We start from the raw sequence: 12,076 nt of genomic DNA, 5'->3' as shown, positions 1-12,076 counted from the left end.
CCGATGGAGAACGTGTTGTATTTAACTTGCTAATGATATTGGTTCCATCTGTCATTTGTGTGGTGACGAGCTGAATGTATTATGCAAAAGAGAAAAAAAAACTCACATTGATTATTTGTTTACCGTCTAGGTATTTCCAGGCAATTATGACAGGACCCACCCTGTAAGAAACACATTGGACAACCCCATTCAAGCTCGTTTTGTGCGTTTTTTGCCTCAGACCTATTACACCTATATGAGTATGAGGGTTGAAATTTACGGCTGTGCGTTCAGTAAGTTTCTTTTGAAAATCCGAGCGTTGTTGCCTTTGCAAAGCATAACTAATTGACTTGACACTGCTCCTCCTGCTGTTGCATCACTTTTATTGTGTGAAAGGCTACTAACGGTGATATAGTAAACAAATGCGGTGTATGGAGTCGTCACGGCTAGCTACTTAATGCTACTATAAGGCTAATTAAGCTTGGCCTGAGCCATGGCCCATCCATTAGATTTGTTCAACAATTAACAGCCCACGGGGTGGGTTAGACAACCTGGCGGGATAGAGCCTTAGCGTGCCCGACCACTTCTTCAATCTCAAGCTCTATACATATGAAATAGTTGTTGCCGTACTTTGTACGATGTACAATTGTCGTGCAATAAAGTTCTGATATAAAATCATTATAAGGATCCAGATCACTGTCGACGTTGCTGGGTAAGCTTCTTTAGCGACTTACGGCACAACAAAATGTATGACAGAAACAATCAGTCATACGCAGGGCAGTATAGGAAAGTCAGGACAATGTAGGAGTGTGCAGGATAATACAGAAGAAAGCAGGACAATGTGGAAGAAAGCAGGTGTTTTACAAGCATCTTAATTACATTAGACTGGGTTGCTGGAGGGACATATCTGCCAGCAAAATCCCTACATTATGAAATGTAAACAAATCAAAATGCCACAATTCTCCTGTGAGAACGTAGTAATGCATCCTATGTTGATTCACTTGGCTTTTTCTTGATACGCGTCGGTAAATGTGAAAGTTGCCATCATTGGACATCTTTAGTAAATCACATATTAAGGAAATTATCAGGCAGATAAACGTAGGTGATCATCATTAGAGGGTTGTCGGTTGACAACGCAACCCAAAAGTTAATTCTTTTCCACCTCCTCGTAACGGTTTTAAAATCGGGTATTTCTATTTGTTTTCACCGACACCAGGGGGCTGCCCCGAGCCACCGACCCAAGCGAACACAATCAGGAGCGCCTGTTCCTCCCCCTACCTACACGGAGAGAAATGTACGTACGAGTGCACTACAGGGTTCACTCAAGCCTCTGGCAGCAGCGAAAAGACCTGCAATGATGGACAATGGACTGGAATCGACCTTATCTGTGACTCAGGTATGTAGGATATTATTATTTCATGATAAGAAGAAGCCCGTTTGAAAGAGGTGGTCAACAATGTAAAAGCCTTGACGATGAACTTTAACAATAATCTAAGCATAAGGCCATGGCCATGGCCATCTCTGCGCGCTTCCATGGCGACCTTGGCGATCCCACCGCGCTCTCTGCGCGCTTCCATGGCGACCTTGGAGCACCCACCGCGCTCTCTGCGCGCTTCCATGGCGACCTTGGAGCTCCCACCGCGCTCTCTGCGCGCTTCCATGGCGACCACGGCGATCCCGCCGCGCTCTCTGCGCGCTTCCATGATGACCTTGGAGCTCCCACCGCGCTCTCTGCGCGCTTCCATGCCGACCTTGGAGCTCCCACCGCGCTCTCTGCGCGCTTCCATGGCGACCACGGCGATCCCACCGCGCTCTCTGCGCGCTTCCATGACGACCTTGGAGCACTTACCGCGCTCTCCGCGCGCTTCCATGGCGACCTTGGAGCTCCCACCGCGCTCTCTGCGCGCTTCCATGACGACCACGGCGATCCCACCGCGCTCTCTGCGCGCTTCCATGACGACCTTGGAGCACTTACCGCGCTCTCCGCGCGCTTCCATGGCGACCTTGGAGCTCCCACCGCGCTCTCTGCGCGCTTCCATGGCGATCATGGCTATCCCACCGCGCTCTCTGCGCGCTTCCATGGCGACCTTGGTGATCCCAGAGCGCTTTTTGCGCGTTATTGTCAGTTTCAGATCGCAGAGGGAGCGCATTGAGAGCGCCGCCCTAGTGGAAAACCGGTATTAGTGATACTAGTTGAAAACACTAGGTCACTTTTACTACACCAGTACCTGTCTTGATGTACAAGATCTAGAATGAATGCATTGTTAGCAGTGATGCCATGTATTGTCCCTTTAATTCTTGTTACAACGTTCATGGTGTCTGTTTCTAAAATGTAGCCATGCTGTTTTATTTCTCCTTTACTTACTATTTTTGCAGTCTAAAGAGGGTGTCATCCATAAAGTTTATTAGCTGGGGTCTTAATAGAATACAAATACCTTCGCCAATAAGGTTATCGATGTAGCTTAATTTGAGAGCTTGAAAAGAGAAGTTGTTGACCAATGATGATTATTACTTTTTAGATGCAAATCAGGGGGTAAAATAATTGCATAATAAGAAGTTTTATAAATCAAGTTGGACTCTCCAACATATAACATACGTAACTGAGATAGAGTAGGATTTTGATAGGCAATTGCACAAGTAATGAGAAAATACTATGGATCCGTGGCGGCAAATGAAGGGAACTTATGAGTTGTATCATTAGGAGGCTATAATTACCTTAGATTGGAGATACTCTAGTACGTAAGGGTTCATTGGGCATCAGGCTAGATCAGTACTGAACAGTATAATACATAAAGTATTCACAACAGAGCACCATTTGCATAATTCGTGTGAGACAGATATTAGCTAAAACAGATATGTAGCTTGTAAACATATTAAAAGAAAAAATCACTAACCATATTGATTAATGAGGCGTGTCAGGCATGGAATACAGGAATTTAGAAACCAATTGGTTTTAGCTTTCTGGCAGTAACAGTTTGTGGTTATTGCGAGTCGCCCTGCCTGTGATCTGTACCCTAGATGGAGAAATATAGGAGAAATAGGACAATATATTAGAAAGCAGGACAATGCAGGAGATTAAGTAGGGCAGTATATTAGGAAGCAGGACAATATAGGGGAAAGCAGGCAAATATAGGGGAAATCATGAACATTTAGGTAAACTGAGGAGTATATATGAGAAAGTAATAGAATTTCAACAAGGCATTCTTTTTCCTTTCGAAAAAACTTTTAATAATAATAATATGTTAATGTTAATGTTAATGTTAATGTGTTCTCTTCCTTGACTCTGACCTCTCCTCGGGACGTACAATGAAACCGTATGCACTAAATTGTTATTTACAGCTCACGCTGCTGACCCAAACATTGCATTAAGAAGAGCTGCGTTTCAGTCTAGTGTTGACTCCATGGGATCCCCCGGTCTAGCTATCGACGGAAACAGAAGTCCCAAAACTCCAAGCAGTTTTTGTACAAAAACATACGAAGAAGACGACCCATATTGGTATGTTGATTTGGGATATTCGGTCACTGTCGACCACGTCACCATCGTCAACCGTCGAGACTCTTTGATGGAGCACATCACGCCTTTCGACCTCCACGTTGGGGACAGCACTGACGTGACTAGGAACCCGAGGTGCGGCGGGCATCATCGCTTCTGCCCGACAGATACCGAGCATGTTGTCCACTGCCGCGGGATGAAGGGCAGGTACGTGGGCATCAAACTCCCGGGAAAGAGTCGAATCCTATCGCTGTGCGAAGTGGAGGTTTATGCAGGTGAGTAAGGCAGATTTAGACAAACATTGTAATGATGAAAGCAATCATTTGGACAACTTAACCGTTGGATTTGTTCCCTCAAGAAGTTTTTTTCCTCACTATTACATCACAGTCTTCTTAACTGAAGGCCTGAATGCTCATCTAGAGCTGTAGCTTTAAATCCTTTGAACTGGTCATAGTTGTACTCAAGCATGTTTTTCAGTATCTCTGTGTGTTGTTACTTACGTTGTCCTGTTGTCGTGTTTTATTTTCTTACAGCTACAAATTTAGCTTGGGGAAAACCAACTGTCCAGTCAAAGGTCGCATATAAAGGGGTTGCCTCCCGAGCGACTGACGGTTGTAGGGACCCGGACTGGGATAGCTTGTGCTGCACGTCCACTCCGGCGCAGTCGAACCCTTGGTTGCGAGTAGACCTTGGTACCGAAGTCAGTGTCCGGTGGGTGGTCATCATCAACCGCCAGGACAAGACAGGACAGCGACTTGACCTCTTCGAGCTATATGTTGGAAACGAAGAACGCGTAGACCGTAACCGACACTGCGGCAGTGTTATTTTCCTACCATATGATAAGAAGAATAAGATTGCCACCAACTGTAACGGGATAAGAGGGCGATATGTGGGGATCCGTCTGCCTGGCAACAGCCGTACCTTGTCAATCTGTGAAGTTGAAGTTTATGAAGGTATGTTTGTAAAAATTTCTTTTCATCTTTTATGTTTTCTTCAATCGTTATGACCCTTTAAAGGTCAAATGAAAGAGAGAGAGAGGAAGGGGACAGACAGACAGACAGACATCAACATTCTAATTTTTCAGGTACGGTGACCAGAAAGAGGACCTCTGAAGTGCGTGGTACCGAGGGCCAGGATTGTGGAGAACATCAGGTTAGTGTATACAGTAGTGCGGCAGTTACTACATGTAGATAAAGCAGATTCCCATCTGACTAGCCAAGGCTGTGAAGAACATCAGGTTAGTGTGCACAGTACGTAGTGCGGCAGTTACTACATGTAGATAAAGCAGATTCCCTTCTGACTAGCCAGGGCTGTGAAGAACATCAGGATAGTGTGTACAGTAGTGCGGTAGTTACTACATGTAGATAAAGCAGATTCCCAGCTGACTAGCCAGGGCAGTGAAGAACATCAGGTTAGTGTGCACAGTAGTGCGGCAGTAACTACATGTAGATAAAGCAGATTCCCAGCTGACTAGCCAGGGCTGTGAAGAACATCAGGATAGTGTGTACAGTAGTGCGGCAGTAACTACATGTAGATAAAGAAGAATCACATCTCACTTGTACTAAGCTTGCTGTTTGGGACCTGCTAGTAATGTTCAATTTATTGTTTATTTGCTTGTTTTTGATAATGCCGGTAAGCTCTGTTCTCTACAAGTTGTTAAGCCTTTTCTATTGCATTCAATTCCATGCTTGTGCATTGCCATTTCCAAACAATCCCTTGCAATCCAGTGTTTAACATGCACATATAAACGTATTGCTATGTCCAACAGGCAGGAGACACCTGGTTATCTGATGACGGTGAAAAGAACTGCATCTGTGAGATGAATCAAACAGTGTGCTACGAGGTGATATGTGGAGAGAGTGGTGAAGACAAGCCATTCCTGGGAAAAGACGGACTTTGGACCTGTCCGGAGCCGGCCGCTGAGGAAGAGGAATCCGGTAAACAAAGTTTAGCTACCGATCTGAAAACTATTGGAAATAGTCAATAGATGACTACATGTCAGATGTCTACAAAATGCAGACTTCCGTCACTAACCACCATAGCTGTAATTAAGCACAGATAATAGAGTAAGTAGAAAAAACGAGGTCTATTACGATAATAGTAGTTCATAGTTCCTAGAGTGTCAAAGTTGAAGTTTATAAAGGTAGGTTTGTAAACATTTCTTTTCAGTTTTTCTGCTTTCTGCAATCAGTGTGGCCATTACTAATGTTACTTGAAAGAAAGAGAGGAAGAAACAAACAGACAGACAGACATCAAAATTCTAATTTTTCAGGTACGGTTACCGGAAAGAGGACCTCTGAAGTGCGTGGTACCGAGGGCCAGGATTGTGGAGAACATCAGGTTAGTGTGTACAGTAGTGCGGCAGTTACTACATGTAGATAAATCCTATTCACATCACACAGTAGTAGTACTAATAAGCTTGCTGTTTGGGGCCTGTTAGTAATGTTCAATTTGCTTGTTTTTGATAATGCTGGTGAGCTATGTTCTCTACAAGTTGTTAAGCCTTTCCTATTGCATTCAATTCCATTGCCATTTCCAAACAATCCCTTGCAATCCAGTGTTTAACATGCACATATAAACGTATTGCTATGTCCAACAGGCAGGAGACACCTGGTTATCTGATGACGGTGAAGAGAACTGCATCTGTGAGATGAATCAAACAGTGTGCTACGAGGTGATATGTGGAGAGAGTGGTGAAGACAAGCCATTCCTGGGAAAAGACGGACTGTGGACCTGTCCGGAGCCGGCCGCTGAGGAAGAGGAATCCGGTAAACAAAGTTTAGTTACCCATATTAAAACAATAGGAAAATGTTTTAAATTGTTATGATACCTGTTCGAAATATTAAGTACAATCATATTTTTTTTTGATAGATGTGAAAGTGTGAGTTTATGTTTAAAACCAAAATGCATGCTTACATTTTCGTCATATTACTGTTTATCATTGAGAGAGTGTATGAGGTATAATTCCACGAGGTTATATCACTTACACATCAGGAAAATGTAGTATCGCGTGAAGAGCTACCACGGGAAAATTGGAGCAAAAAGGAGTAGATATGTTTTATTTAAAGCATAGTTAACTCTGTTGGATCTAGTTGTAACTAATTGATGTTTTATTTTGCAGACTAAATTCCAAGCTGATAAGAGTCAGCGCTGTTCATCGCTTGAAGCGCTCAGCAACTGATAGAACTGTCCAATGAGACTCAACCTGGTGTGCCTTACGAGGGTAGTTTAATTAGGATTTCGCCTGCCCCCTTCTGGTTATTGTAGAAGACCTAAATTTCAAACGTACAGATATCCATAAATGCCATATAAGTTTCTATCAGGGTCCCCAATATACGAGGTGTGTAAAAAGTGCTTTTAAAGACTAATTTCATTGTGACCAACAGCAATTAAACTTTTGCACACTTATTACCTAATGATATGCAACAAGTGTCGTTATCTTATATGTCGAATACATCAAACAATAACCAGAAGTTATAGGTCAGGAGAATTTTTTATTGAAAAGCTTTATACCTATCATTTACTTTTTCCGAATAACTCTCTAGTCCCTTTTTCTTGCATTTAGTTTTAGATATGGACGCTATTTGCAACAGCTAGTTTTCTGTGGCCTACGTCAAATCTACGTTGTCTCAACAGATACTTGCCTTCTCCCCCCCTCCTTTATCAAGTATCGTAATGGTGATCTTTTTTGATCTTCTAAACTAGAGGCTGTTCATTTGGTGCATTCAGTGTATCTGACACTCCATTTTAAATTCCTTGCACACTTCTATACCCTTCTGTATCAAGTATCATAATGGTCATCTTTTCTGATCTTCTAAACCAGAGGCTGCTCATTTGGTGCCTTCTGTGTGTCTCCTACTCCATTTTCGTGCGCACTACTGTACCCTCCTTTATCAAGTATCGTAATTGTAATATTTTCTGATTTTCTAAACTAGAGGCTGCTCATTTGGTGCCTTCTGTATATCTCATACTCCATTTTCGTGCACACTACTGTACCCTTCTTTATCAAGTATCGTTATTGTAATCTTTTCTGATTTTCTAAACTAGAGGCTGCTCATTTGGTGCCTTCTGTGTATTTCATACTCCATTTTCTTGCACACTACTGTACCCTCCTTTATCAAGTATCATAATGGTGATGATTTCTGATCATCTAAACTAGACGCTGTTCATTTGATGCCTTCGGTGTATCTGATATTTCATTTTCTTGCACACTACTGTACCTCTACTGCAGGAGTATGGAGATACATTACTTACATTGTATGTTTTAAAACATATCTTCTAAATTAGTTAGCGGTGTCGACAGCAGTGAGGTTGAAAGTGACGTTTTCAAACAAAAGGAAACGTTCAGTGTTTAGAGTCGTAAATGTAAGTGTTTGAGGGCTTGGAGAAGAGACATCATCTAGAATAAGAGCGGGTCTAAACATTTGAGTTCAGTTGTGCATTGAAAAAGAAAAGAAAAACCTTTGTCACGATACCAGTAATGTAGTTTTAACTACATTACGGGTAAATCAATGCTGAAAACTATCAAAAATTAGTTTTAATATCTACAGAATAGTAGATTTTGGTCGACATTCCAACAATCTCAAATTGTGTCATTAAAGAAACGTTTCGCCTGCATCAAACAATATTAAGTTAGCATCTTACTTTGAAACAAAACTAAATTGGCTACAATGATAAGCCTTTTCATAAGCACTTTCTAACTTGTCTAACATTGCACAATTTACTCCCATAAGACAAGACAATACACCTTTCCTACACGGCAGCCATGATAGATCGAAAACGAGGTCAATGAGGCAAACAGACAAAACGTATTTCTAAATTTTAGCTCAAATTTAGTTTTCCCAAAAAACAGACAGATTTTCACAATATAGGATCAAATACTAAATATCATAACTAGCGTTATGCATCAAAAGTTTGGAGTAGCATCCCTGAAGAGATGCATAATAAAAACAGACAGACATTTGACAGACATGCAGGCATTCTCTGTTTGGTTGATTTCCTAATTGCCCTGCTACCATTGGTTGAACTGCTTATTATGATGGACAGTCTTTTGTTTTCCACATTGGCCTCGGTTTCGATCTATCATGGCCGCCGCGTGAGAAAGATGTATATCGAGGTCTGATGAAAGGATAGAGAGAGGTCATGACCTGTTGTCGTTCCAAAAAAAAAAAAAAGATTATGGTGGGTTGAGGGAGAAAATGGTCCGAAAACAAACTGTAGAATAGCAATACATTGTAGGAAGTGAGACTGTAACATGTAAATGCAAAGGATGGAAACAAAAACTTTATCTCAGAAATATACATTAAATCGCCAAGCTTTTACCACTAGAAAAATCTAATAACCAAGCAATGTCAAAAGAGACAAACATAACAAAAGATAATAATAAGTCAATTCAGTTCTGTACGGAAAACTTTACTCGACCCCAGTCTTCACTTCCTACAAAGTGCTTACTTTAACAAGGTTGCAGCATTCATTTATTGCCAATTCTGAAGAATCAAATTTTATTTAGATAATCACGTGGTAAACAGCTACACTGCTACCAGTTTTAGAGACATGTACATAAGCAGCACAACCATCTAAAAAGGACAATTTTGACTTTAACTTCCTTTAACGTATCAAAAGCTAGATCAATTTTGGTGTTAAGGGTATGAAATAATTATAATTGGTTATGTTAGAACGTTATCTTACAGAGTATTATTAGTCAAGAACAGTCTGCTAGTTTATCACAAGTTACTGACCAAAACGTACTTAGTAAGAATACAAATTTCAGTGTATTTAGTTTTCCTTTAGTTTTGGCAAGACCTATATTACATCAAAAAGGCATACTCTTCTCTTGCAGATATCAAGACTTTAACTCAATTTGATATGATTTTCTGGTAGCATAGCTTAAACAACTTCGACTTGAGTTTAGATATGAATGGATTCATATGAACGTGAATTGTTGTCATCGATGTTTATGGTTTATACGTTCCGATGCGGTCTAAAAGACTACCATTGGAATAAGCAAATACGCAGACATGAAGCAAGAATGTTGTGAGTAACATGCAAAATAGACAATATCTGGACAGAAGTATTTACTGATTTTCTTTATTAGCCCATAATATGTATTCTTTTTCAATATGGTGGCAATAAATTGCAGTTTGTGGACCAAATACTGGTCGTTCTGGTTTTTTATTCTTAAGTTGATGATTTGGTTATTTATCATGGTAAGACCTAAATGATATGGCATTTCATATAAAGATCATTTTAATCCATAAAAAGCTTTACCGAGGTGAAACAAATTCAAAATAAGAACCAAGAAGAAAACCTTTTATTCGCAGATTAGCATTCATAAATAAGGAAATGATTTTTTCTAAATTTGATATGACTGAAGTAGCAGTGAAAACATAAGAATGTTGTCAGGGCCCACACAAGTCAGCTGTTCGGCATCAGGTCTAACATATCCCCGAAGAAATTTTGCCTCCGCCCGCTACCTTCTCCCCCCAAGTCTATTTTAAATGGATCCAGTCAGGCGAAATCGCACGCACTGTTGTCAGGGCCCAGACAAGCCAGCTCTTCGGTAATAGGTCAACTAAATACCCCCGAGGATATTTTGCCTCCGCCCGCTACCATCTCCCCCGGAGGCCGTCTTGAATTAGGTTCAGTCAGGCGAAATCACACGGACTGTAGTCAGGGGCCACACAAGCCAGCTTTTCGGCACCATGTCTAACATACCTCCGAGGAAATTTTGCCTCCGCCCGCTACCATCTCCCCCAATTTCACGGGGGCGGGCTAAGTTGGCTAGGCGGAGATAGAGGCATAACTGCGTGCCGATGACGCTTGTTTGGAACAACAGTGGATGACCTAATGTACCCATGTGGCTTCTAAGACAATCATTAGAAAGAAGGTCCGAAGAAGGGTGTTTTGAGAAACATGAAACTCTGTAAAGAAGGATTGGTCAAATTTTGATACACGCAGGCCTTAGTCATGGCATTTATACATTGATAAATTGGTGGCAATTAGTCTAAAGTTTGAATACCAAATACTAGTTCTCCTGGTGGTGGCATTTTGGTAAGGTAAGGTAAAGGTAATGTGTGTGTGTGTGTGTGTGTGTGTGTGTGTGTGTGTGTGTGTGTGTGTATGTGTGTGTGTGTGCATATCCCCAGAGGTGTTGATGGATTTTCGGATATTTGGTACTTTAGTAGGGGATAGCAAAGAAAGAGAAAGATAGAATCGTCCTGTCAATATAAACTTTTTAGAGCAGAGACAAGATCATTAGGCAGTATTCACCGGCTTTCGAAGTTTACAACTAAAAATCTAACATTGCAGTTTCAAATAAATATTTCCGCAAGGTGTCCTCAGTACTGCAACAACGCCGACGACTGCGATTGTAATAGTACGTTACGACAATATTGACGAATTACGGCAGTTGTTAAATTTTCCGAGTGCCTGCAAATGCCAAGACTTTGGCGAATCTTAATTCCTTTGGGACACGCTGTTAGGACTAATTTTGCAGGTAATCTTTTCGCATCTTGAACACCGACAAACGAAGAACGTCTTATACTGTACATGTAAGAGAGTACATCAAGAGCAACGTTGAAAATCGTCTACTGTGATATATTTGAAGCATCGTTTAATGTTCAATTTGTATCTGTTATTAAATAGTAGTTCAAGTTCTAGTTAGATGATTATAAGACGTTTAACATAGATTTAAGGAATCTGTACTACCGATATTTTAACATGAAATATGTTCCATACCAAAGTTTTTTTTTTTTTAATTATACCAAGTTCGATTTGGATAAGCCAAATTATTTGCTCCTATTGATTAACCATCAGCATGACTTGCAGTTCTAAGTTTACATAAGGATGGCCTCTACTGTCACGGTAAAAAAAATGGTTTAAGGGGCACTCCCATCTAAAAGCGAGTATCATAATTCCTCAGAGAATAGATAATTATGCTTGAATAAAGTTTGTTTCGCCAAAGTACCACAAGTTGAAGCTTAAACGTAGGGGGAACATTGTAGCAAATGAGTTCCTGAATCCCCCCGAGGACCCTTCGAATGCATTGTGCGCTGGTGGGTGAGGACGTGACTATTACCATGGAAACAGGTACCGGTTAGTACTAGTATAAATTTCGATACTCTGATGTTTTAGGATCACTTTTTGAGTAGACTATGTGTGCACAAACGTGATCACAACATTTGTGGGTCATTCTGTAGTAATTTGTCCATGTATAAATGCTAAGCATTATTTTTAAACCAGAGTGGTCCATAAAAGTGGTTTAACCTCTGTATTCCAAGAGTCACTTTAAATAGCCCCAAACGTCTTGTGTTCCTTTCTTAATGTCCGATAGTCCCTCTACCCTCTTCGTTAGCTACATGTAAGCGACTCTACCGTTAGCCAGAAATTTTACCTAACGTCGGCCACACAAGCAGTTTTGGCGCCGCCATTTTATGTTGACCGACTTCCAACTCCTTATACTTAAGTGGCCAAATTTCGTCATTCCGAGATGAGATAGTCTTCAAACTTGTTTAGTATTTTCCTAAACGTTTGAGTCGTCAAGAAAATATATTACTACCTGCTGCCAAGATAAGAATGATATAAAACAAAGGACAGACAGAAGTA

At 41.0% G+C, this 12,076-nt stretch overlaps 2 protein-coding genes across 3 annotated transcripts; one reads left to right on the top strand and one right to left on the bottom strand.

Annotated features, from left to right (window-relative positions):
- Positions 1 to 107: 107 nt before the first annotated feature.
- LOC118429571 lies at positions 108 to 6,777 on the top strand. 2 transcript variants are annotated; one of them, XM_035840103.1, is made up of 8 exons: positions 108 to 1,375; positions 3,319 to 3,747; positions 4,006 to 4,425; positions 4,557 to 4,624; positions 5,241 to 5,409; positions 5,745 to 5,812; positions 6,072 to 6,240; positions 6,594 to 6,777. In XM_035840103.1, the coding sequence occupies exons 2-8, from the start codon at positions 3,381 to 3,383 to the stop codon at positions 6,596 to 6,598; spliced, it is 1,266 nt and encodes a 421-aa protein (XP_035695996.1). In that variant the 5' UTR covers positions 108 to 1,375; positions 3,319 to 3,380; the 3' UTR covers positions 6,599 to 6,777. The 2 variants fall into 2 exon arrangements, with proteins under 2 accessions (XP_035695996.1, XP_035695997.1); XM_035840104.1 differs by lacking the exons at positions 5,745 to 5,812; positions 6,072 to 6,240.
- On the bottom strand, positions 1,232 to 2,129 carry LOC118429368 (octapeptide-repeat protein T2-like). Its single transcript, XM_035839848.1, has 2 exons — positions 1,619 to 2,129; positions 1,232 to 1,257 (listed from the first exon to the last, which is right to left on the bottom strand). The coding sequence occupies exons 1-2, from the start codon at positions 2,127 to 2,129 to the stop codon at positions 1,232 to 1,234; spliced, it is 537 nt and encodes a 178-aa protein (XP_035695741.1).
- Positions 6,778 to 12,076: the final 5,299 nt, after the last annotated feature.

The sequence above is a fragment of the Branchiostoma floridae genome, chromosome 13 (assembly GCF_000003815.2).
Source record: "Branchiostoma floridae strain S238N-H82 chromosome 13, Bfl_VNyyK, whole genome shotgun sequence".
NCBI classification, from domain to species: Eukaryota; Metazoa; Chordata; class Leptocardii; order Amphioxiformes; family Branchiostomatidae; genus Branchiostoma; species Branchiostoma floridae.
Note: the sequence above shows the minus strand (reverse complement) of the source record. Positions and strands in the feature narration are given on the sequence as shown.